General features: G+C 39.1%; 1 protein-coding gene across 10 annotated transcripts in view; it reads right to left on the bottom strand.

Moving 5' to 3' along the window:
• Positions 1-27,728, bottom strand: part of SLCO1A2 (solute carrier organic anion transporter family member 1A2) — a 135,580-nt gene that overhangs the window by 33,191 nt on the left and 74,661 nt on the right. For 3 of the 10 annotated variants that reach the window (XM_055095869.2, XM_057299488.1, XM_008954331.3), the window contains exons 3-6: positions 17,236-17,377; positions 13,004-13,136; positions 5,257-5,363; positions 2,803-2,949 (exon numbers count right to left, since the gene is read on the bottom strand). In XM_055095869.2, the coding sequence (XP_054951844.1) occupies positions 2,803-2,949; positions 5,257-5,363; positions 13,004-13,136; positions 17,236-17,377 (529 nt within the window). Of the gene's footprint in view, positions 1-2,802; positions 2,950-5,256; positions 5,364-13,003; positions 13,138-15,244; positions 15,300-17,235; positions 17,378-23,049; positions 23,227-27,728 lie in introns of those variants that run through there. The other 7 variants (XM_055095870.2, XM_034936192.2, XM_008954332.5 and 4 more) reach the window with 6 other exon arrangements.

The following is a 27,728-nucleotide window of genomic DNA, read 5'->3' as shown; positions in this document are numbered from 1 at the left end:
AGGCATGTTTTGGGAGGAATTCTAAAGCAATACCATCTTATAATGGATTTCTCATGGCACATTCCTCAAGTTTCACTCTCAGATCTGCAACTTGAAACTTCCTTCTGGCTATGTCCTCATTATTATTATATGATACAAGCCTTTGATTTTATCATGTTCTCCTTCCTTTACTTCCACAGTTTTATTTTCCATGTCCATCAGTCCTATCTGTCTTCACTTGAATTCTTATCCATTAAAATTTCATCATCAGCTGTCTCATCACTTGTCTACAATTCAGAACCTATGCTGAACTCTCCCTGATCTCTGAAAATCCAGACATGAGCTTCTTCAACATTCTTCCTGTTCACTTCAAAATTTGGCTTTGCCTATTATCTCTGCCTTCTCCATGGTTCTTGGAGAACCCACCCTATACACACCTAACTTCTTGGTTCCAACCCCTTCTATCTTCTCTAAGGTTTTGCTCTACCAAATACTCCCTCTCGTGCGCGTTCAATTTCCCCATAGCCAATGATTCTACAAAATCTCAAATCCACCCTGCTTTCTCTCCTTTCACTATACTCTCTGCCTCTGCTTCCTCACCTCTCACTCACTTTACTCAAATCCTTTTACATTCTCCTCCAAATACTCTCAGGTAGCCCCAGTGATCTCTTTGTCACTAATTTAGTGTCCTTTTTTGGTCTTCATCTTCCTAGCTTTCTAGGTTATTTGACATTGCTGGCCAACTCCTCTTTTTACATTTCTTCCTAAGAGTTTCATTAAACTATACATGTACTGTTTCATTGTGCTCTTATGAGTATTCCTTCTTTGATTTTCCTTTCTCCTATTCTATTTACTAAGTAAAAGTCTTTCCCAGTATTTTATCCTAATATCTCTCAGTATATATATGTTCTTCCAAAGCAACCTTATTTCTCCCTCTTGATTTCATTTATTAACTCTCCATTTTTTTTTTTTTTTTTTTGAGATGGAGTTTCACTCTTATTGCTCAGGCTGGAGTGCTCACTGCAACCTCCACCTCCCGGGTTCAAGTGATTCTCCTGTCTCAGCCTACTGAGTAGCTGGGATTATAGGCACATGCCACCACACCTGGCCAATTTTTGTACTTTTAGTAGAGATGGGGTTTTATCATATTGGACAGGCTGGTCTTGAACTCCTGACCTCAGATGATCTGCCTGCCTCAGCCTCCTGAGTAGCTGGGATTACAGGCGCATACCACCACACTCGGCTAATTTTTGTGTTTTTAGTAGAGACGGGGTTTCATCATATTGATCAGGCTGGTCTCGAACTCCTGACCGCAGATGATTTGTCCGCCTCAGCCTCCCAAAGTGCTGGGATTACAGGCATGAGCCACCACACCTGGTCAATTCTCCAACTTTTAACCTAGTTTTTATATTCTCTTCTAAACTCCAGAGCCACACATGGAACTGTTTTCTTGGTGTAGAGCTATTTGATTTATAGTTATTTGGTTATGGATACACACATGAACACACACTATATATGTATATACATATATATACACACACTATATATATATAGTACTAATAATTATGTAGTTCTTTATTTACTAACCTTGTGTGGACCACATCATCCTCATTTTAATATGTATAGAGATTATCACAGCTACATTTACATATAATACACCCTAGTATTTGTTGAATAAAGAAATAGACATCATAGCAAGGTGTTTGTTAATTTATTGTAGGAGAGTGTTTGCATTCTTTTAATATAAGTTCGTGAAGGAAGTTAAAAGGACTGACTAGAAAATCACTGAAAAAGATTATTGCAAAATTAATGAGTTGCCAAAATGTGTGAAAAGTCACTTGGGTTAATGATCCCTCAATATTTTCATCCATCTGGATTATGTGTAATCATTTCCATCTTCTCTCACCCTCTTTGACTTTTTTAGTTTTTAAAAGATATGCCTACATACATTAATGGCAAAATGTCCCTATACTAAACGTTATGAGTTTATGACCAACTATTGATAGAATAACAAAAAATATAAGCAAGTCATGCATAATAAATTAAGAATATTTCAGAGATTGGAAGGCAGCACAAGAAAGTGGGTCTTAAGTTGGCTATTGTTCCAGGTGACCTACATGGATTTTAAAATGGTAATTTCAAGAAACATAAACAAAAAGATGAAGATGTATTTGTGAAAAATATGAAGAAGCCTGATTATATGGAGAGATCATTAAGAAGAGAAACTGTATAGAAACTAAGTAAGTGAATGTCATGCACAGCCATGAGTAATAAGTGGACAGATCAGATTTAATAAATGAGGAGCTTATTTGTGTCATAAATATAGTAGAGAAGACATGATTAAAACAATGCTTGAGAAAAATTATATTGCAAGAATGTTTCTTAAAAACTGAGAAAATAAAATTCTGAAGAGAAAATAATTAATAAAGAGAACCTACAGACAAAGTAATGAGAACCTCAACAAAAACAGAGGTAGTGAAAATAGCGAGAAAGGTTTTGAATGCACAGAACATTTTAGAGAAAACATTTGCAAATCTCTTAACAGATTGGATGTAGTGTGGTGCCAAGCAAATGAAAGGGTCACCTCCAGGGGCACTAGACTTGTGGTATTTCCAATAGTAGAAAGTAGATTTATTAACAAAGTGGCTCATTGTCATTTAGCATATCTCATCTCCATTCAACAAACTTTTATGGAAGGCCAACTGTGCCAAGACACTCTACTCATCATTGTGGAAATCACTAAGACTACAAAAATATAACTAATTTCTAACCTCAAGGAACATATTGCCCTGAAAAGAAGCTAAGGTAGATTTCCATACTTACCAATATATAAAGGAGAATTTTCAAATTTGGCAAAATCTTCTATATAGGAAATACCCAAAGGCAGGATGGGAGTTTCACCCATTCCACGTACAATATTGCCTACTAGCACGTACACCCACATTAATGATTTAACTTCCTTTGTACACTCTGCATTTAAAAAAAAAAGACATGACATTAGCGCTTTGACAATAAAGTGTCAGTAATATTAATTCTATGTTTTCTGTAGGCATTTCACAGTTACATGACCATGGCCCCTTGTCAATGATTTATATTACTATTCCAAAAATGACTTCTCAGGGCACCCCTAGTGCATTTTCTGACAGTGGACTTGACTATGGACAAGTGTAAGTGATATGCTGGAGCCAGTCCCTACTGAGTTGGGAGAGATGAGTATACACACCTCCTCCCAACTCAGTGTTCAGCGACACCTCATTGGTAGTTTCATAGCAGTGTTACACCACAGAAATTGGCAAACATTAAAAATCAAAAAGATTCAGTTTCTCCACAACTCCTGGACTCATTCAGCTGCTACAAGTGCTTCCCCATTCCTACCCAACTTTGGGGAGACAAAAATATATTTCTCTAGAATTGGTACTATATTTATAAGATTTAAACAAAAGTTCGCTAAAGTGTGAATTCTCTACAGCTCTAATTATTTCATAGAAACTAAAAATATTTAACTGGGTAATCATCATAGGTTCTCTATAGAGCATGTTGTATACTGTAACCACCAAATAACTTTCAATACAGAAATCCACCCCAATCTTTGGAGCCGCAGCTGCTTAGTAGAGTAACAAAGACTAGACCAAAGGGAATAGAAACTGAGAAAGATAGGGAGATCTCTGAAGGATTCTGTAAATCTCTTTGCCATCTATGTTCTAAGCCAAAATAGCTGGTAAGCTGTGAGGAAGCTCTGTGGAGTCCCGTTTTCAGGGACGTGAAGGACAATGCACTCTCACCTCCTATAAATTGGCCAGGTGAGACTGTGAGGTCCTGACCACAGCTGGGTCCAGGAATTTCTTGTGAGTGCTATCTCTCTGTTATTTCCAGTCAGAAAATAATAGTCTCTATTTCTAGGTATTCAGATTTTTTGTGTGATGCACAAAGTGATTTGTGTCTAGAGATCACAGGCAAACTCTAGGCCTATTCTAGGGCAAAATTGAAAGCATCAATCCACCTTCCTGGAGATGTACCAGAATGGGAAGGTTTTGCTATATCCACAATGAAGCCGACTAGCACCTGGGTCAGTCTTTGGCAATAGCCAGCTCAGGAAGAGAACACAGGCCACTGTTAATGCCATTGTTTTCCTTTGTTTCCCCCATGGGGGTTCTTTGGCTTCTTCTGAGACAGATATTTTTCAACTTTTTGAAACTGTTTTGGTTTCCTGACTCAATGATGGTCATGAAATTCCTGCCCTTGTGGACTACTGCAATTTCCACGAACATGAATCCAGAATAAAAATGTCCCCGTAAAAATGTTGACTCATCAGAGTCATCTCCAGACCAAGTATAACCAGAAGATTATACAAGTCTCTTAGCAGAAGGGACAGAAGGGGCAGAAGCCAGTACATTGGTGCCTAGGGCTACCAGAAGCTGAAAGAAGCACTGCTATTGTGTAGAATTTTAAAGCACTGTCTCCAGTAGAGGGGGAAAAAAAAGAGCAGAAAGACAAGTTCCTAAGTCAATAGAAAGGGAATAGAGTAAGTCAGAACTATAGCGTACTTGCCTGTTTTCCCTGCTATTAAAGATCAGTGATAGAACACAAATCTCTTGAATTTTGTTTCTGTCTCTAGTTCCTATTTACATAATCATATACACCAAATCATCAGCATAAATCCATCCTTCTAAGATGTTTTCCTCTGTGGGATGAACTTAACAGTGGTCCTTGGATAGATGTCTTTGACTTTTTTTTTTTTTGAGACAGAGTCTCACTCTGTTGCCCAGGCTGGAGTGCAATGGCGCAATCTTGGATCACTGCAACCTCCGCCACCTGGGTTTAAGCGATTCTCCAGCCTCGGCCTCCTGAGTAGCTGGGATTACAGGTGCCTGCTACCATGCTTGGCTAATTTTTGTATTTTTTAATAGAGGTGGGGTTTCACCATGTTGGCCAGGCTGGTCTCGAACTCCTGACCTCAGGTGATCCATCCGTCTCAGCCTCCCAAAGTGCTGGGATTACAGGCGTGAGCCACTGCACCCGGCCCTTTGACTCATTTTTAGATAACATGTTAATAAATAAACAAGGAACTCTCAATAAATACATTCAAATATAAGAAAAATAACATTCTTTATTATTAGCTATTCTTATTGCCCATTGTAACTCCTTTGGAAGTTCCTGGAGAGAGAACATACCTTTGTTTATTTATCTAACTCAATCAATATCTCATTCAAGCCCCTCAGCAGAAAGTGTTTAGTTATAAGTTCGCTGAACAAAAGTCAATACAATGAAGTAGACAACCTGATGGATCCTGCGTTGGTCTTAAAATCTGGGTTCCATTTTCCATACACAAGAAACTGTTTGAGGACAAGTTGCCTGAAACTGAAACTGTAGATTCATATTCATATCTGTATAAACACAGGGAAAATGAGTTTATTTTAAGAAAGTAATGAGGACAATGTGGGCAATGTGCAGATTGTTACCTTCTGCTTCCCATACAACACAATATCCAAATCCAGTAAAAATGGCTTTTCATCCTTGGCATCCAAGTTATCATAAGTTAATATCATCAAAAAACTTGCCACTTTCAGTAAATGTACAATCGTTTTATACTTAGCTTTCAATAATCTGCCTGTGGATGATCTACCTTTAGATTATCAAATATCAACCTTCTTTGATTTTTAGGTTATGATTTCCTGGATATAATTATTATGAGATAAGGAACACAAACTTTAAAAAATGTGACATTCAATAATGCATAATTAAGAAGATAAATGCTTTGGAAGGAATAACAACAAAACAAGCCTTCAACTTGGCATTCTCTAAAGTTTGCTCAGAAGAAGCGAAACCTCCAGTTTCTGAGAAACCCTACAATAATTCCTCCATGCGTTTCATAAACCCCTAAAAAAACCAAAATATTTGTCCATCATAATGAGAGGCCTTAAGAGAATCTCAATCACCATGACACATAATGTAGACTTTTTCTCTTCTCATAAGAACAAATGGATTAATAAACTATGACCATTTAATTTAAGCAAATTACCACAAGATCCACATGCTTTTCCTCAGAAAGTAAATTACATGCTGTAAGATGGAAAAAGAAAAGTATGTTCAAAGTATGTTCAGTGAAGTCTCTCTTTGTTAGAAATAATGCTGGATTGTTTTCTGTGTTTCTATTAAATAAGGTAGCCAGAAGAAAACTTGCCCTTCTGAGTTCTACAAAAGCTAGAGTGTTATGCTTGGATGCCACCGATAGTCTTAATTTCTGTGCTATAGGATATAATAAAAAGGCTCAAAATACCTTCCCCTTAGAACAATTGCTCAGTGATGCCCAAAGAGTTTGGCTGTGAACTATAGACAAAGGCTTCTGTCTCCATACTCACAATCCTATGAGACATGACAACCTCAAGGAAATAACACCTTTGGCAGGTGGTAGAAAGAAATGTATACAGTAGCTGAATATTACTTGACTTTGTTTTGGATAGGCTAAGAAATAAAAGAAAAGGAAAGACTCTGCTTAGAAACTCTGATCCCTTCAAAAATGCTTTAAAAGAGAAAATATGTTTTGTTAATTTATCCACTAAAAATCCAATAACTCAAAGTCTATTCATTCCCAAAGCATCAGCAAAATGACGATAAATAGATTTTCAAACAGAATGGGAAAAGGCATGATTCCACAAGGATAAAAAAAATAGGGAATTTTACAATAAAAGAGAGCTCAACAAGATTTTCAAAATGGAAAAGCAGGTAACTGAGTGGTCACTGAAATAAAAGATATGAGAAGTGCAACTGTAAGTGCCTGCAAGGAAGCAATGCTGCAAAGCCCAGGAACATTCAGGCAAGATACTTAAATGCAAAAGTGAGTATGATCCAAAACAATAAGAGTGCAAACATTTTGGTTTAAAGTTTGTTTAAGAAACATTCAACTCCCAGAGACATCCCCTGCCACTCCAACTGAAAATGTTCATTGACTCCAGAGTCTGGAGAGGCACACTGAGCATAGAAAGGCAATACAAAAAAATTGGGGGTATTAAGTTAAAAAAAACTACATATCTACATATTAAACAGTGAGATTCCAACTTCCATTTGGCTGGTAGCTAAGCTTCTGCCTCCCAAGGAACAGATTGATGAATTCCTGTCTAGGATAACAGGTTATCTGCAATTCTGAGCCATGTGCGAAACAGCCAGTCCCTGCATAATCACTCTACAAAGAAGTCCTCCTTTAACCAAGTCCTACACATATTTACAGAACTTCCAGCTGGCTTCTTGTTGTTGTTATTCTTCCCTCTTAAATGTGAATAGATAACAAACAACCACCAGATATATGAGAGAAGTCTGTAACAGTAAAGACAGCTACAAACAAATAAAAAAATGGTACACTTGGAGGAGCCAGAGACCAAGAAGAAAGATGAACAAAATTTAGATGGGAAGAGATAATGCATTCTTGAAAGAATAGTATGTTCCTTAAAAAGGGGCATTCAAAGAATAAGAGCCCTTGAAAATTAAAAATGTGGTAGCATAAGCTAGAAAGCCATTCAAAGGCATGGAAAATAAAGTTAAATCTCCCAGAAAGTAACAAGAAGACAAGAGGACAAAAAAGTAGGGATAAAAGATGAGAAAAACATAAGGTTAATACAGGATGTCCAATATTCAAGTAATAGAAGATCTAGAAAGAGAAAACAGTGTTATGAAAGAAGGTATAGGGGAGATATTATCAAAGAAATAACAAAAGTAACTTTTCCAAATGTCCAGATTGAAGGCTCCTGGCACAATGGAGGAGACAGATTTATACCAAGACAATTATCATGAATTTTGGACTTGGAGCTTAAAAGAAAATTCCAATAGTTTCCACTGAAAGAAAACTGATCACAGAGATTAGAACGGCATAGGATTCTGAATAATAACACTTGATTACAAGTGTTAGATAGAGCTAGAAAACATTGGGGGAAATGTCTTCAAAATCCCTAGGGAAAATATTTCCAATCTAGAATTTTATCCAAGCCAAAGTAACAATCAAATATGGGAGTAAAATAGGAGTATTTTCAGATATACAAAGTCTTACATTTTATATTTCTCTTGTATACTTTCTTGGAAAGCTACTAGATTATTTTCTTCACAAAAACAAGTGAAGAGGAAAGAGGAAAGCAGGAGACATGACATCCCAGAAAATGAATAACTGAATGTATGAAACAGGTAAAAAGCAAATTCTCAAGGATAATAATGAGAGAAAATACCAAGGAAATAGCAATGCAGCAGGCCTAGAGAATTCCAAGTTCAGATTGCAGATGGAGAATTGAAAGTGATATGTGAGGAATCTCCAAGACAAAAATAATACACTGTGATATGGATAAGAATATTGAGGAGACATTTGCCCTACCAGTGGAGAATTTGGTGATGAATTCGTGAACAATACAAAGAAAGCTAACCATATGATATAATGAGGTAATTATTAAATCTAGGGAAAATAAAAAGTTATATAAGTAAAGAATGATAAGCGCATGGTTCAGTGGTAAAAAAGATTTACATAATTATACAAATGTAAATAGTAAAAATGATTTTATAGTAGGAATTCAATACATATTGTGTAACACTAATGTATAGACATATCTCAGAGACATTGCACGTTTGGTTCCAGATTGCCACAATAAAGTGAATAACACAATAAAGCAACTCACATGAATTTTTTAAATTTTCTAATGCATATAAAAGTTATGTTTGCACTATATTGTAGCCTATTAAGTGTGCAATAGCATTATGTCTGAAACACAATGTACACACAGTAATTGAAAATGTTTTATTGCTAAAAGATGCTAACAATCATCTGGGCCTTCAGCGAGTCATAATCTTCTGCTGGTAGAGGCTTTAGCCTCCACGTTGATGGCTGCTGGCTGATCAGGGTAGCGGCTGCTGAAGGTTGGGAGAGCTGTGGAAATTTCTTAAAATAAGACAGTGATGAAGTTTCCTGTGGCAATTGACTCTTCCTTTCACAAAAGTTTTTTCTGTAGCACATAATGCTGTTTTGTTGTTGTTGTTTGTTTTTGAGACGGAGTCTCGCTATGTCGCCCAGGCTGGAGTGCAAGTGGCACGATCTCGGCGCACTGCAAGCTCTGCCTCCCGGGTTCACGCCATTCTCCTGCCTCAGCCTCCTGAGTAGCTGGGACTACAGGTGCCCACCACCACGCCTGGCTAATTTTTTTGTGTTTTTAGTAGAGACGGGGTTTCACCGTGTTAGCCAGGATGGTCTTGATCTCCTGACCTCGTGATCCGCCCGCCTTGGCCTTTCAAAGTGCTAGGATTATAGGCGTGAGCCACCGCGCCCAGCCACACATAATGCTGTTTGATAGCATTTTACCCACAGTAGAACTTCTTCCAAAATTGGAGTCAATCCTTGCAAGCCCTACTGCTGCCTTATCACCTAACTTTGTGTAATGTTCTAAAACATTAGTTGTCATTTCAACAGTTTTCACAGGCTCTTCATCAGTAGTAGATTCCATCACAGGAAGCCACATTATTTGCTTGTCCATAAACAGAAAGTCTTCATTTATTCAAGTTTTATTATGAGATTGCAGCAATTAAGTCACATCTTCAGGTTCCATCTTAAATTCTAGTTCTCTTTCTCTTTCCACATCTGCAGTGACTTCCTCCACTAAAGTCTTGTGACTTCCTTCACTGAAATCTTGAACCCCTCAGGGTTATCCAAGAGGATTTGAGTCAACTTTTCAAAATTCCTGTTAATGTTGAGATTTTGCCCTCCTCTCCTTTTCCTAGTGGAATGTAGAATAGTGAATTCTTTCGAGAAGGTTTTCAATTTATGTTACTTAGATCCATCAGAAGAATCACTATTTATAACAGCAATATCCTTACAAACTGTGTGTCTTACATAATAAGACTTGAAAGTCCAAGTTACTCCTGATTTATGGCCACACAATGGATGTTGTGTTAGCAGGCATGAAAACAACATTCATCTCCATGTACATCTCCATCAGAGCTCCTGGGCAACTAGATGCATTGTCAATTAGCAGTAATATTTTGAAAAGACTTCTCCTCCCTATCTCTGAAAGTCCGAGATGGCATCTTCTTTCAAAAGAAGGCTGTTTCCACTTCGGGAGGCCGAGGCAGACAGATCACCTGAGGTCTGAAATTTGAGACCAGCCTGACCAACATGGTGAAACTCCGTCACTACAAAAAATACAAAAATTAACTGGGCGTGGTGGTAGGTGCCTGTGATCCCAGCTACTTGGGAGGCTGAGGCAGGAGAATCACTTGAACCCAGGAGGCAACGGTTGCAGTGAGCTGAGATCATGCTAGCCGGGCGTGGTGGTAGACGCCCGTAATCCCAGCTACTTAGGAGGCTGAGGCAGGAGAATCGCTTCAACCCAGGAGTCAAAGGTTGCAGTGAGCTGAGATCACGCCACTGCACTCCAGCCTGAGCAACAGCATGAGACTCCATCTCAAAAAGAAGAAAGAAGAAGGAGAGGGAGAAGGAGAAGGAGAAGAAGAAGGAGGAGGAGGAGGAAGAGGAGGAGAAGGAGAAGAAGAGGAGGAAGGAGGAGAAGAAGAAGAAGAGGAAGAAGAAGAGGAGGAGGAGGAAGGAGAAGAAGAAGGCGGCTGTTTCATCCACATTGAAAATCTGTTATTTAGTGCAGCCACCTTCATCAATTAACTTAGCTAGATCTTCTGGATAACTTGCTGCAGCTTCTCCATCAGCACTTGCTGCTTCACCTTGCACTTTTATGTTATAAAGACAGCTTCTTTCCTTAAACCTCATGAACCCACCTCTCTTGGCTTAAAAATTTCCTTCTGCAGCTTCCTAATCTCTCTTAACTTTCGTAGAATAGAAGAGAGAGTCTTGCTCTTCTGGCTCAAGGGAATATTGTGGCTGGCTTAATCTTCTGTTCAGACTACTCAAACTTTCTCCGTCTCAGCAATAAGACTGTTTCACTTTCTAATCATTTGTGTCTTCCTTGAAATAGCACTTTTTCCTTGTGTTCACAGCTTGGCTATTTGGTGCAAGTGGCTTAGCTTTGGGCCTATTTTGGCTTTCAACTTGCCCTCCTCGCTGAGCTTAATGATTTCTAGCTTTTGATTTAAAGTGAGAAATGTGCAACTCTTTCTTTCACTTCAACACCTGAAGGCCACAATAGGGTTATTATAATAATTGGCCTAATTTCAATATTTTTGTATCTAGGGTTATAAGGGGGCCCAAGGAAAGGGCAAAAAATGGGGCAATGGCTGGTCAGTGGAGCAGTCAGAACACACACAACATTTGTTGATTACGTTCACCATCTTAAGACCAGCACGGTGGCTCACACCTGTAATCCCAACATTTTGAGAGTCTGAGGCAGGCGCATTGCTTGAACCCAGGAGTTCAGGACCAGCCAGGGCAATATGGTGAAATCCTGTCTCTACCAAAAAAAAATATATATATATACAAAAATTAGCCAGGCATGGTGGCACGTGCCTGTAGTTTCAGCCACTGGAGAGGCTGAAGTGAGAGGATCACCTGAGCCTGTGGAGGTCAAAGCTACAGTGAGTGAGATCGCACCACTACACCCCACCTTGGGCGTCACTGTATCTCTAAAAAGAAATACATAAATAAATAAATCACCATCTTAAATGGGCATAAGTTAGTGGCACATCAAAACAATTACATTAGTAATATCAATGATCACTAATCACAGATCGCCATAACAGATATAAAAATAATGCAAAAGTTTGAAATATTGCAATAATTATCAAATATGACCCAGACACAAAGTGAGCACATGCTGTTGGAAAAATGATTCTAATCTTCAACGTAGGGTTGCAATAAACCTTCAATTTGTGAGAAATGCAATATCTGCAAAGTGCAATAAAGTGAAATGCAGTAAAGCAGGGTATGCCAGGATTCAAAACTAATAGAATAACATTTAGTTAGAAATACAGAGGCAAGGCTGGGCCAGGTGGCTCATGCCTGTAATCCCGCACTTTGGGAGGCCGAGGTGGGCGGATTGCTTGAACCCAGGTGTTCCAGACCAGCCTGGCCAACTTGGGGAAACCCCATCTCTACTAAAAATACAAAAATTAACTGAGTGTAGTGGCATGCACCTATAATCCCAGCTACTCGGGAGGCTGAGGCAGGAGAATCACTTGAACCCAGGAGGCAGAGGTTTCAGTGAACCGGGAGATGGCGCCACTGCACTCCAGCCTGGGCGACAGAGTGAGTGAGACTGTCTCAACAAAAATAAAAACAGAGGCCGAGGCGGGTGGGTCAAGAGGTTAGGAGATCGAGACCATCCTGGCTAACACAGTGAAACCCCGTCTCTACTAAAAATGCAAAAAATTAGCCAGGCATGGTACCTGTAGTCCCAGCTACTCAGGAGGCTTGAGACAGGAGAGTTGCTTGAACCTGGGAGGTGGAGGTTGCAGTGACCCGAGATCACACCACTGCACTCCAGCCTGGGTGACAGAGCAAGACTGTCTCAAAAAAATAATAATAAATAATAAAAAAAAAACAGAAAAAAAAGAAAGAAATTGGTGGCAAATACAACAAAGAGCTAAAAGTTATAAGCGCTTGCCTCTGGAAAGCAGTAATAAGTGACAAGGGAGAACTTTTTGTCAATGTAAGCTTTTTTGTAATAGTTTTTATTTTTATGACTTTGTACATAGTTACTTCGGTAAAAATTAAAAGAAAAATCAGCCTTCAGACTGCTCTGTCTCTTGGTGATCTGCAATTAAGCAGAATCTCATTATTAATTAGAAGTATTTACATGGTCCTGAGAAGGGAATAATCCCAAGTTTGGGCTGGTCCTGAGAATCTTTTCACCAGACTCAACTCCACAAGAAAAGGTTCCAAATCCCCATTGTGTAAATTGACAAAACTGACCACTTAAGTGGAAGTGAGGCAGCCAAGATCACCAAATAGACAGATGGAACAGAATGTGCATCTTCCCCTTCCCATTACAGTGCCCTATGCTGTTGGAAAGCATTGCTCCTAGAGAGGAAAGTGCAACTTCATTTCCTGCAAGTGAAATTTGACCACCCAAAATTATCAGACTGGAGTACTTACTGGTTCATGAGGAAATGAGGTAGTGATTTTAAGAAACAGCCTAAGCCCATAACCACACATCCAATGCCAATCATTATAGGTCTATGCAGTTTGGTTCCAAAATAACTCACAAATATAATCAACAAAAGATTTCCTAGGAAAAAATTGAGAATAATCATTTTTAAAAGTATGAACAAAGTCTTAATTAAGAGCCTCACCCAATCATTTACATTCTAGTATTTACTGCATAACAACTATCTTAAATACTTGGATTTGTGCTAGGGTTGCATTAAATAATAAATGAATATAACACAATCCCTGCCCTGAAGAAGGGTTCTGTTTTGCAATGTAGACAGATACAGAAACAGATATCTCTGAAACACCAACATTTACAGAGGGGAGAAGAAGAGAAGCCGGTGAAAGGGACTAAAGAATGGTTCTGGGAAATTTGGAAGGCTCTATTTGTGACTATCTAGACTTGGGAAATGAGGTTCAAAAGAAGGTGTCAGCCTGCATGTGACCTCTGGCCTCTCTCTCAATGCCTACTCCATAGAACATTATCATGTTTTCCTATGCCCAGAAAGAGAAGCAAAAGTCAAATTTAGGTAGCTGAATGTTTTGTAACTCATTGTTTAAAAATATCTTCATTTTGGTCAACATGACCAAGACAGGGAGCTATTTTTTTTCTACTTCTTTCCCTAGATCAGACAATGCAGTGAAGTAAAAATTAGTAGACCCCCATTTCTACTCAGTCTTCAGTGAGTCTGGATTTGAGGAATAAAAATGGCAATGAAAAATGTATCCGCGTGTCTTAGGACGAAGCTTTAGAATAAAGAAACTAATGGGGGAAGGCCCATCTGATGGACAGATCCTTGAAGAGTGTGGAATGAAGATTTGAAAAAAACAAATATACGAGTAAGTTTTTTGCAAACCATACATTTTTAATTCAGTAAATAATATCTACCTTGCCCCCACTATATATAAAGAATGCCTCTGCAATGACTCAAGATTATAAAAATTTCAAAATTTTTTTCCCCAAGGAGTTAATAATTTTCTAAGTGGTGTATATTTTGAAAAGTTTTCTTTCCACCTGTATTTTTCTCTAGTCTGCCTTGTGTGTAGAAGATATGTCCATTTGTCCATTATTTTATATGGAGAGCGCCCCACCGCAATAACTATATCAGCCACATTGACCTCTCTAGTTTTCTAAAATCTCATCACCAAGGCCATCCGTGTTAAAGGTAGTGTCTCCAGAGGCCATTGTTTGAAATCCATATCTATTTTTTGAAAGGAGAAGAAAGGAAGAACTTTCCTTCTTCACGTAAGAGTGAGTTCATGTTTTAAACTGCCTTGCTCTATCAGGAAATAATTGCAATGAGAAAGCATGGGAAAGGGTAAGTAATTTTTTTCAAAGGTATGGAGAATGCTGCCTGTAAAACTGACTGGGGAAATATAAGCTAAGTGATACATTTATTGCCATTTGTAAATTTCACACTATTTCTAATCATCATTCTCCTCAAGCTACCTATCACCACCCACTAGTGGTAGAAATTGTTAATATATTCTACTTTATCATGAAATTTGGGGCAATCAAACATGAAGGCATTTGAGTTTTCCACTTGATGGCCTTACCACGTTCCTTCAGTTTGATAAGTTGTGGTGCCCATCTGACCACCCAACACTAAACACATCACCAGGGCACTGCTATTTTCTTCAGCCACTTACTCTAGTAATTAAAATCTCTCATATGTATTTTAAGCCTCTCTCTCTCTCTCAACTAGACTTTAGCCTACACATATTCTCTAGTTTCTCTCCAAACTTCCCAGAACATTCATCCATATTCATAGATTCCGCTTTTCCCCCCTCCCTAATCCCCTATCGTCGCTCCTACCTTCACTGCTTCCTAGCGTCTAAATTTGTTAGTGCCCTGGCAAAGATCATCAGTTATCTCCATATTATGAAACCCAGGGAATAGTTCTTCATCCTTGTCTAACTGGATATTTCTAATGCTTTTCACACTGCTGATACTTTTTTTTTTCAAATTTCTACTCCTTTGTTTTTCATAATACCATTTTCTCCTAGTTCCCCCTCTTGTTTCTCTGACCATTCCTTCTCTTAACATAGACTCCTTTTCTTCTACCTGTGCCTTAAATGTTTGTGCAGCTCAAGATCTATTCTTTGTCCATTGTAATTATCACCCTATATCCTCTCCCTGAATAACCTCATAAATTCTCTCTGTAGTTTTAGCAAACGCCTACTTACTTGCTAATCAATAGCTCCAGCCCAGATAGTTCCCCAGTGCTTCAGACTCACATAACTGCAATGTGAACATATAACTTTGTCACCAATTGTCACCAGTAGAAGTTACAGGTATGTTCAGATGACAATATGGCTGTTGCAAACAATTCAAAACATTGACACAATAATTACTTTAAAATTAGTAACTTTTTAATTTAATGGGTTGATTAAAAGTACAAATATTACTATATAAAAATTTGTTTTAATATTTTGATAATTCTACTTCAATATAATTGGCTTCCTTTGCACCCATATAGTTTTTTTTATGCAATTAAAATTATTACTCCGGGATCATATGGTGTTAGAATGCTAAAAGGGTCCTGGGCACAGAAAGGTTAATAATCCCTTCCAGTCCTCAGTGACACTCCCTCATCTAGAAAATTAAAAAGTAAATGCCATAGCAGGCACACAAAGCTCTCATTAACCCATTTCTCACCCCTGCCCATTTCTGCAGGCTCACATCCTAATCGTTTCCAACTTTATCTTGGCTAGCCAATATTATCAAGCTGAATGTTGCTTCTCACATAGGCTACTGCGCTGCATGCTTCTTAGGCTTCTTCTGGTGGAATTTTCCTCACACTTGCTTAACCTCATTTCTTCTCCTAGAAAATTTTAGTTATCCTCCGAGAGTCTGGCTTCCCTAAATGAGTCTGTGTTTCTTCTGTCCCTGTAAGACTTGTATACATCTATGCTACCAAACTTACTTCATTCAATTAATACTATTATTATCTGCATCTCTACCTTCTGTTAGATTATGAGCTGAGTCAATTTGTGGGCTATACATGGAGTTAGTTCTAACTGTCTCACTGGGATCAGCACACAGGTGATACAGGCTAAGATCTAAGGGAGTTGAACACTAATAGACAAGATCAAGAATCACTTGTTTCAGTTTTGCTTCTCCTCAATCCTGATTTTTTAAATACATTTATATTAAAGGAAATTATCACCTTGAAGAAAGTGGAATCTATTATAAAACTAGAAAGGAGTGACACTCATATTTCTATATAACTTTTTTCATGGAAGAAATCTTTCTTTCCCTCATTCTCCTCTCTATGGTCACATATTCCCAGTCATCCACAAAAATCAGAACCTATGAGTAGACTTTATTTTTCTCTAGAGGCTGCCTCTGAAATGAATTCAGAGAGCTATAAAAGCAGTCTTTTCTTCTCTCTGTACTTAGAAAAAAAAATTGTCAATCTCCCAGACCAAATAGCAGAAAAATATTTGCATTTTCATTTGTAAGGCAATTTCCTTGATCTCCAACAATATCTTCTACATCTTCTAGGTCTTCTACCTTTTTTTTTTTTTTTTTTTGAGATGGAGTCTCACTCTGTCACCCAGGCTGGAGTGCAGTGGCAATCTCAGCTCACTGCAAGCTCCGCCTCTCGGGTTCACACCATTCTCCTGCTTCAGCCTCCCAAGTAGCTGGGACTACAGGCGCCCGCCACCATGCCCGGACAATTTGTTTGTATTTTTAGCAGAGACGGGGTTTCACCATGTTAGCCAGGATGGTCTCGATCTCCTGACCTCGTGATCCACCCATCTCCGCCTCCCAAAGTGCTGGGAGTACAGGCATGAGCCACCTCGCCCTGCGGTCTTCTACCTTTGTACCTTCTAAATACAAAGATGGAACCCTTAGTATCCCTTAGGGTTATCAAATGATATTTAAATATAAATACTGTAAATACTCTGCTACTCAAGCTACATAACTAAGAAACTATTAGAATAAAAAGAACAATGGTAGGATATGTGGCAATATTTAGGTGTTAATATGAGGTAATATTTAAATGAATTATTTCCGAGCATTCTAAGCTTAGCTAATCAATTAGTTTTAGAAAACTTATAACTCAGTCAGATTAAATGACCTAAAACAGCAAATAAGGAGAATAAAATTCAGACTAGCTCCACAGATAAGACAAAATACAAAAAGAAGAAATGCAAAAATAATTCATTACCAATCTCAAAGCTTCCATTAATAAATCCAACTAGAGATGTTGGGATGTTGAACTGTCTCTCTATTTGTGTGAGCATGGAATTCATATAAGATCCAGATAGTGTTTTGGATACAAATGCACATGTTATTGCCAACAGAAACATCTAGGAAAAAAATATAAGAAAATGTAGAAAAAATTATTTTTAAATTGTATACTTGCCGTCTGTTGACAAAATGCCTTCCACCATAAGACTGATTGTCTCCAACTTAAGTAACCTTTGAATTTGCAAGAAACTGTAAAATGTAGTCTGTTCCTTTTGTCTGTCATACTGTGATTTCTCTCTGAAAACTCAAAGTGAGACTAATTTTGTAGGCAGTTGCAGCCTCAATATTGTATAACATACTGGTACATACATAGAAACAAACAGTCATTCTAAGTAATACATAGCTGATGACTTAAACATGTCTTCAGAGCTACAATGATATCTAAAGTACAAAAGAATTCATACATATACTGTAATGAAAAGAAAGAATGCAGAATTATACAAAGACATTATTTCGGTAGCAAATATGCTTAAGTTCTCTCTGCAGGACAACAGGTCCCCAGATTACCTTGGCCGACTCCACTCTTTCCTGTTCTTGCTTGCAATTCTTGGTCAGAAACATTCTGCATTCTCAGCAATGAGGGAAATATCCAGAACAATCTGAGTTATGTCCTCATTCTTCCCATAGTAGGATGCTCTGCAACCCTTGAGCTCAGCAATCCTAGTTGTGTCTAAGGCATATAAGCCCAGGACAGAGTGTTTTCAGGGTTTCTCAGCTGCAGTGTAAATGGAGGACCACATAAAAATGAGACTCCATTTATTTTGGGAAGCTTTCCTGAACCTTGGAGAATCAGCTCACCTGGACCATTGGCTTCTGTTTATCCTTACTGCCTGCCTAATATATATACTATAAATTTCCATAGGTTTTATCAATCATACTTCCTATTATTGGTATAGTTCCAGGAAACAGTGAGGTTGATGCAATCCATAACAACATCAGGGATGAGTTCACAGATAGAACCACTGTAATCACCAGGAGCTACTATGGTTTTACTGAAAATATGAAAAGTTAAAATTCATATCTTAAAATTAAATTTAAAAAGATAGCTTTTAGTAAGAGGTTTTAAAACAGGAGCACTGTATACTGGTAATAGTATAGTTAGGTAGATTAATTACTGCTTCAAAATGAACATATTATAGATAGATTTACATCAACTTGAATGGTGGTCTTCAGTCACATGCCATACAGATTTTTGCTTGCTCCTATTAAAGACAGTTTCTGATGACACTTGCAACCTGGGAGACCATTTGACCTACTATTTACCTAGCACACTCAAATTCTTAAAATTCTCGCACCTTCCACCTTCCACACCTCCAGTCTTGAGCCAATCACACAACTTATTTTCTACCTCACATATTCCTTTCAAGTTAACTCACAACCTTTTCTGTTTCTCAGTCTCCAACCCAGCCACATTCTCTTTCTTCATGATCAGCAAATGATATCAGCAACTTCACCTGCAAACTTACCTCTATCCCTACCTTCCCTAATTTGCCTATGTCTTTAGAAAGATTGGTGTCCCTTTCCTGTACATAGAATCCCTCCAATCTTGCTCTTGAATCCATTCTTCCCATTTTTGAGATTCTAATTCATCCGTTATTGCTCTTTTCTCTCTCTCTCTATTTTTTTGTTTTGTTTTATTTTGTTTTGTTTTGTTTTGTTTTGTTTGAGACAGAGTCTTACTCTGTCACCCAGGCTGGAGTACAGTGGCATAATCTTGGCTCACTGCAACCTCCACCTCCCGGGTTCAAGCAATTTTCCCACCTCAGGCTCCCAAGTAGCTGGGGCTAAAAGTGTGTACCACCATGACCGGTTAGTTTTGTATTTTTAGTACAGACAGGGTTTCACCATGTTGGCCAGGCTGGTCTCGAACTCCTGACCTCAGGTGATCCGCCCACCTTGGCCTCCCAAAGTACTGGAATTAAAAGCATGAGCCACCGTGCCCAGGCTTTTCTCTCTATTTTCAACCTCACACCCTTTATTGCTTGTTTCCCCACTAGCTTATTAATATATCCAAGGCATTTCTTGCCTTTTGAGAAAAAAACAAAATGAAACAAAACAAAACACCTTCCCTCAGCCTTGATGGTTAGCTACTCTAGCTACCACAAAGCTGTTTAGAAGAATGGTCTAGACTCTAGACTGTTTAACCTTCCATCCACCCTATAGTCTGCTACAGGCTGGTGTTTCTTGAAACTACCTCCATAAAAGGTCATAAACAACTTCCTGATTCCCAAATATCCCAAATCCACAAGCTATGTCTGAATTATCATCTTACTTCATGACTCTCAGTCATTTGATACTATTGATCTCTCTTTTCTTCCTGAAATTCCCTCCCCCATGCATACCTATATCTCTGACTAACTGCTCGATACTTTCTCTCTTCTTTGGTCAACTCTTTCAGGCCTCTGTCTTGTACTCCCTACCCTTTTGCTATGCATGCTGTCTTTAGGAAGTTCATGCCCATCCATGATTTTAACTACCACACGTATGATGAAATCTCTCATATGTATGAACAGTTTAGCTCAGACAATTGAAATCCTGTTTACTCTCCTCTAGCCTTGTCTACCTCCAACCTCTCTTTCACATGCCACCTCCACTAATTTGGATCATAATTTTTTGTCAAATAAATTAATAAAATACATAGTTAGCAAATTTTACTTCTTAAAACTTTTCAGTAATTCCCATAAACAAAAATCTCTCATTTTTAAGATGGTAAACAAAGCCTCATCTATATTTCAGTATCATCTCCTGTTGCTTGTCCTTAGACACAGTGTTCTACAGGTAGCTGTGTTAAGTAACCCTGCCATTTTATAGGTCAGTGCTTTTGTATAATATTCCTCCAGTTTTAATGCCTTTCTTCCCTTTGTTCATCTGGTAAACATATAATTCATTCTCAAGACTCAGGTATTTTATTACTTCCATTGTGAGGCCTCTTTTGCCTCTGTGCTCCCCAGGTAAGCCCTAACCATTCATTCATTCTTTATCTTCCCACCCTACTGTGTGCCTAACTTGATTACAACCTCTATTACAGTGTACTTTATTTATGGATTTAGATGTCTATAAGTTCCTCTCTCATTATTCTGAGAGCAAGTCAGAGACAGGAGCCATATGTTATTTACCCTTGTGGCCCTGGTGCCTACTAAGTGCCTGACAAATAGCAGGCACCCAATACAAGTTTATTGAATAAATGACAGAATAAGTATCAAAAACATCTTGAAGAAATCAGAGCTGAAAGTAAAATAAAATCGAATAAGATTAAATATACTGTTTTCATCCATCTGGGCTGCTACAACAAAATACCCTAAGCTGAGTAGCTTATAAACAACAGAAATGTAATTCTCATAGTTCCAAAGACTGGAAAGTCCAAGAGCAAGGCACTAACAAATTTGGGTTGGCTGATGCCTGTGAACCCAAAAGTATCTGAGACAGTTCTCAATCAATTTAGAAAGTTTATTTTGCCAGGGTTAAGGATGTGGCCATAACACAGCCTCAGGAGGTCCTGACAACATGTGCCCAAGATGGTCAGGGCACAGCTTGCTTTTATACATTTTAGGGAGACATAATACGTCGGTCAGTACATGTAAGATTTACATTGGTTTAATCTGGAAGGGCGGGACAACCCGAAGCAGGGGGTTCCCAGTCATAGGTAGTTTTAAAGTTTTAAAATGTGCTGATTGGCAATTGGTTGGAAGAGTTATTATCAATAGAAAATAATATCGTTATAATAAGGGCTTGTGGGGACCAAGGTTCTATCACGCAGATAAAGCCTCTAGGTAGCAGGCTTCAGAAACAACAGATGTAAATGTTTCTTGTCAGACTTAAAGTCTGTGTTGATGTTAGTTCTGGTTGGTTTTTTCCTGAATTCCAAAAGGGAAGAGCGTACAATGAGGCGTGTCTGGCCCACCCCCACTTCCCATCATGGCCTAAACTTGCTTTTCGGTTAATTTTGGAATGCCTTTGGCTGAGAGGAAGGGTCCATTCAGATGGTTGGGGTCCTCAGAATTTTATTTTTGCTTTACATTCTCCTTCTTCCACCTAAGATTTGCCAGAGGCAACAGCAATGTCTACCAAATTTTTATTTTGTCTCATACCATTGTTGGGGTGGCATGGCTGCCTGCTTGAGATCCATCCTGTCCCTCAGTGGACCCCCTATGGCCAAGGGACTTAGAGTCAAAAGACTTATAGCAAATTAAATGTTCTAGGCCAGATAGGAATGGACATGGACAAGCATTCATTACCCCTTAAATTTTTTTCAGTAAAAAGTCAACAAACAGCCAAAGGCCAGGTTACAAAACTGACTTATCTTTAACTTCTATGCATTGAGCTACTATAATCTTGGTTTTAGTTATGAACTTATAGCAATTAGCTACACAAAACATAAGCATTGCTCTGAAAAATAATTTTTTAATATATACTGACCAGGCACCGTGGCTCACATCTATATTCCCAGGATTTTGGAAGGCCAAGGTGTGTTCATGACTTGAGCCCAGGAGTTTGAGACCAGCCTGGGCAATATGGCAAAACCCTGTCTCTAAAAAAATACAAAAAGACAAAAAGCTAGCCAGGTATGGTGGTGCATGCCTGTAGTGCCAGCTACATGGGAGGCTGAGGTGTGAGGATCACCTGAGCCCAGAAGGTCAAGGCTGCAGTAAGCCATGATGGCACCACTACACTCCAGCCTGGGTGACAGAGTAAGACCCTGAGTGAGTCTCAAAAAAGAAATAAATAAATGAAAATAAAATTTAAAAATACATATCTATCTATCTGCACAGCTCATAACTGGGAGTCTTATATCCAGAAGGCTTTGTCACAAGGTATCTTTATCCTCTCAGTAGTTATTTTCTTTTAATTCTACAAATAGCATGACATTCTTCATGGTTGGGCTGGATGAAAAGATGCCACATAGTAGCTCAGAAGGCAAAAAACTTTGTTTTACCAGCTGTTTAGGCATCGTGTATCCATCCTTGATTTGGATGATCTGAACTAATTCACTTCCTCAAACCTAGCCCTTATAATCTCACACACCCACCTCTTCCGCAACAGTCCTTAGGCCTAGAGGGAGGGTGCTTGTATAGTCTTAACAGAAAGGCATTTGCAGTGAAAAACAGATCGGGCTCAGTGGGATGACAAATGAGAGAGATTTGCATCTCTAGTCTTGAGAATACCATCATTCCAGTTTCCTTGGAAGTAAACCAAGGAGAGATAAATAACATTAATATTTTGACAATCAAAAGAGTATTTGTGTGTCAGAATGGAAAATGGAAGCTATCTCCTTAGGGATTCAACTAAAAATATAAAGAAAAACTATAATCTGCTATCTCTTTAGAGGATTATTATAGCCAAGAAATAATTCATGATTCAATCTGCATTCAAAAACAAAAGTCAGGGCTGAAATCTCGTAACCAGTGTTAAACTTTTCCTTTGAAACAATTTTTTTCTCTCTCTAGCCCTCCTTTTCTATTAAAGAGAAATTATAGTAAGATCAGTTTGTGTGTAAAAATAAGTTTTAGGCTTATTATACTTGGCCTGATTATTTGCATAAAGTGCAGCAAGAAATTGACTGACCATATAGGCTCTTTTTAAGTTGGCTTTGCTGGAAATTTACCTGCAAATATGTTATTCTAGTCAAAGACTTGGTAAAATAACCAGTGTCTCCAATTGTCCTGTTTTAAAACAAAAGACTCTTACTAAACTTATGCAAATAACTATATTGTCATAAAACCAGAATACTCACGGTTTCCAAATTTGGGAGAACTTGGAGAGAAAGGTAAATTTGCTCATAAAAACATACTTCACCCAATTGCTCTAAAGAATAAATAATTTAAAAGAAAAAGATTCTCTGGACTCTTTAACCGGAGCATCAGCCTTCCAAACAACATGTCCTTTGTTCACCTTGAATTGCCATTCACATGCTAAGCAGTTCTTGTTATATGAGAGCTGTTTATCAGGCACTGTAGAATCTAGCAGCTCCTTACAGAGTCAGAGTCAGCCCTAGGGGAAAAAGAATGCTCTCTGCTCATAAGTATCTCCTCTTCGCATCCTCAGGTAGCAAGATCCTATGCAAACAATTTTTATTTTATTATGGAACTCTTTGGGGTACCATTATTTCCTTTAGCAAAGGGGTAGCTTCAGTTAACATTCCATAACAAGGCAGTAAACGTCCCTCAACTGGAAATTCTCTAGTCTAGTATTTGTCATTGGGAAGTGCTCCCAGTCTTTTACCATAAGCCCTAATAAATGCTCCACAAACGGATATGAAGTGGAGAATTTGTCCCTACTAGCCCTTCAGCTTCTACCCTACATTGTGTAGGCTCAGGCAATCTTACTAGTTTCCATTTAGTGTGTCCAATTAACATTCCTCAAAGGGCACATTTACATGACTTCAGTTTCATAGTACTTGATAGGAGAAATATCCCCCAATCAGATACAGTACCAATTTTCACAAGACATTTAGGTGAAGAAGTTAAAATTACCTTACATAAAGGCTGTTTAGACATCTCAAATTTCATAATCTTATCAACCTGTACATTTTTATGTTCTGGTTTGAGAACTTTTCTTTTCTACCCCCAGACCATTTTACTTTTTCTGGTGAAAAATGGTTTGAGTTCCCAGCAAGGGATTGAGCCAAGGGACTTGGGCTCTTTTTTCAATCTTCATCTTAATTTGCTTCAGATTTGCCCCAGGCAATTTCAGCTCCCTCATTATAACCTTTGCCTTTTGCTGTTTCTTCAATTTCCCCAATCTGGGGCAAATGCAGAAAACTGATATGGGGCCCTTTAATGTTGGAGGATCAGTAGGGGTTCCCTTTGGTCCACTCAACCTTTGATAGTGTTGTAAAGACCTTTGTTTCAACCCCATCAATTTTCATTTTATTTATTTCACTTCTTATAAAACGTCCAAATATTTTAATCACCCTCTGGGGTGAGTCCTCTGACTCCCTTTTGCCTTTCTCATTATTCTTTGTTAATTACCCCAATATTTTATTAAGCATCTGTAAGACCCATGAGGACAGCAAATTTGATCAGTCTGTGATTCTGTGGTAGTAATGTCACCTGGAGTGCCCATGTAGCACTTAACCTCCAAATTTACCATGTGATATGGTTTGGCTGTGTCCCCACCAAAATCTCATCTTGAATAGTAGCTCCCATAATCCCCACATGCCGTGAGAGGGACCCACTGGGAAGTAATTGGATCATGGGGGTGGGTTTTCCCATGCTGTTCTGTGATAGTGAATAAGTCTCACAAGATCTGATGGTTTTATAAAGGGCAGTTCCCTGGCACATGCTCTCTTGCCACCATGTAAGACATGCCTTTGCTCCTCCTTCATCTTCCATCATGATTGTGAGGCTTCCCCAGCCATGTGGAACTGTGAGTTCATTAAACCTCTTTTTCTTTATAAATTACCCAGTCTCAGGTATTTTTTCACAGCAGTATGAAATGGACTAATGCAGTAAATTGGTACAGAGAGTGGAGTGCTGCTGTAAAGATACCCAAAAATGTGGAAATGACTTTGGAACTGGGTAACAGGCAGAGGTTAGAACAGTGTGGAGGGCTCAGAAGAAAATAGGAAAATGTAGGAAAGTTTGGAGCTTCCTACAGGCTTGAAGGGCTCAGAAGACAGGAAGATGTGGGAAAGTTTGAAACTTCCTAGAGACTTGTTGAATGGCTTTGACCAAAATGCTGATAATGATATGGACAATAAAGTCCAGGCTGATGTGGTCTCAGATGGAGATGAGGAACTTATTGGGAACTGGAGCAAAGGTGATTCTTGCTATGCTTTAGTAAAAAGACTGGCAGCATTTTGCCCCTGCACTAGAGATCAGTGGAACTTTGAACTTAAGAGACATCATTTAAGGTATCTGGTGGAAGAAATTTCAAACTAAAGCTTTCAAGAAGTGACTTGGGTGCTCTTAAGAGCATTCAGTTTTATTAATTCACAAAGATATGGTTTGAAATTGGAACTTACGTTTAAAAGGGAAGCAAAGCATGAAAGTTAGGAAAATTTGGAGACTGATGATGCGATAAAAAAGAAAAACCCATTTTCTGAGGAGAAATTCAAGCTGGCTGCAGAAACTTGCATAAGTAATGAGAAGCCAAATGTTAATCACCCAGACAATGGGGAAAATGTCTCCCAGACACGTCAGAAGTCTCCACAGTAGCCCCTCCCATCACAGGCCCAGAGGCCTAGGAGGAAAAAAAATGGTTTTCTTATGCAGTCTGTGGACTTGGTGCTCTGGGTCCCAGCCATGGGACCCAGAAGGAGCCAATGTACACTCAGGCCACTGCTTCAGAGGATGCAAGTCTCAAGCTTTGGTTGGGCCTGCAGGTGCATAAAAGTAAAGAATTGAGGTTTGGGAACCTCTGCCTAGATTTCAGAGGATGTATGGAAACACCTGGATGTCCAGGCAGAGGCGTGCTGCAGGGGCAGGACCCTCATGGAGAACCTCTGCTAGGGCAGTGTTGAAGGGAAATGTAGGGTTGAAGCCCCCACACAGAGTCTCCACTGGGGAACTGCCTAGTGGAGCTGTGAGAAGAGGGCCACCATCCTCCAGATCCCAGAATGGTAGATCCATCAACAACTTGAACCGTGCACTTGGAAAAGCCACAGAACACTCAACACCATCCCATGAAAGCAGCCAGGAGAGGGGCACTGTACCCTGCAAAGTCCCAGGGGTGGATCTTCCCAAGTCCATGGGAACCCACCTCTTGCATCAGTGTGACCTGGATGTGAGACACGCAGTCAAAGGAGATCATTTTGGAGCTTTAAGGTTTGACCGCGCACTGGATTTCAAACTTGCATGGGGCCTCCATCTTCTTCATTTTGGTTAATTTTTCACATTTGGAATGGGTTTATTTACTCAATGCCTGTACCCCCATTGTATCTAGGAAGTAACTGACTTGCTTTTGATTTTTTTTGCTGGCTCCTAAATTAGGACTTTTGGGTTAATACTGAAATGAGTTAAGACTTTGGGGGACTGTTGGGAAGGCATGATTGGTTTTGAAATGTGCGGACATGAGATTTGGCAGCAGCCATGGGCAGAATTATATGGTTGGGCTGTGTCCCCACCAAAATCTCATCTTTAATTGTGGCTCCCATAATCCCCATGTGTCATGGGAGGGCACTTGTGGGAGGCAATTGAAACATGGGGGTGAGTTTTTCTGTGTTTTTCTCATGATAGTGAATAAGTCTCACAAGATCTAATGGTTTTATAAAAGGCAGTTCCCCTGCACATGCTCTCTCGCCTGCCACCGTGTAAGATATGCCTTTGCTCCTCCTTTACCTTCCATCGTAATTGTGAGGCCTCCCCAGCCATGTGGAACTGTGAGTCCATTAAACCCCTTTTTCTTTATAAATTACCCAGTCTCAGGGATATCTTCCTTTGAAATAGATACAAAACAGTTTGAAAGGTGGGGGAATCTATGGGAAAGAGAAGAGAAATGGGGAAAGGACTCAGTCTTTTTTTTTTAATACCAAATGACTCTGGCCTGAACCAGAAATGCAGTTACAAATGAGAATAACTTAAATTATCTGATAATTACAGTATTTACAACAGAAGGGGAGGGAGTCACCTAGTGCCCCTCTTCCAGGCTGGACAGACATCAATCCTACTGCTAGGCTGGATAGATGCCTATTCACCTTACTACTTGTAGGGGTCTCAGGCCTCTAGGCAGTTATGGATTCTCCTGGCATGAGCAGGTAGAGGTGGTGGGATTGCCTGTTTTATGCAGTGTCCTAACCTTGGCCCACCACCCTGCCCTACAATACCATGAGGTCTCTGGAGCTCTTTCTGACTTGGGGGCCTTCCCTCTTTCTGTGCTGAACTACCATTGGCCTTTGGAGTATTCTGTACAGTCCAACTGCACTTAGGGCAGGAGGGATTTCCCCCACCCAGTTTCCCCTGAACTAGTCCCAAGACCAAAAAAGAATTACTTCAGAGGCCATGCCACTCCAGGACAGTGAGCAAAGGGGAGGGGAGAGGTCACAGGGCACTGAACTGGATACTAGTCATATTCAATGGGAGAATATCCCAGTTATAAAGACAGTTTCACATGGCTTGCATATGAAGCATATCAACTACATTATCTGGGATGCTCCACTTGGCATTTTATAGGGATGGTTGGGAAGTCCCATTTCCAGAGTAAACAGACCTTACAGTAGCAATTATCCAGTCAGTTAGGCAGGTTGTTCTCTTATGAATAACCTCCTACACATTTGGATCACATATACTCATCAGCAATTTAATAGTGATTTGTGAATCCTGCATCAAGCCAAACAAGCTCTTTCATTTTGTAGCCTTCAAAATAAAGGATTCTTTCCTTAAAGTAGTTAAGGTTTCTCAAGAAGCTGATTATATTGATCTACAAAATGGAACAATTACTTTGCATTATACCCTCTGGTTTTAATAGTTACTT

This window comes from Pan paniscus, chromosome 10 (assembly GCF_029289425.2).
Source record: "Pan paniscus chromosome 10, NHGRI_mPanPan1-v2.0_pri, whole genome shotgun sequence".
In the NCBI taxonomy this organism is placed as follows: Eukaryota; Metazoa; Chordata; class Mammalia; order Primates; family Hominidae; genus Pan; species Pan paniscus.
This window is presented reverse-complemented; position numbering and strand designations above follow the sequence as displayed.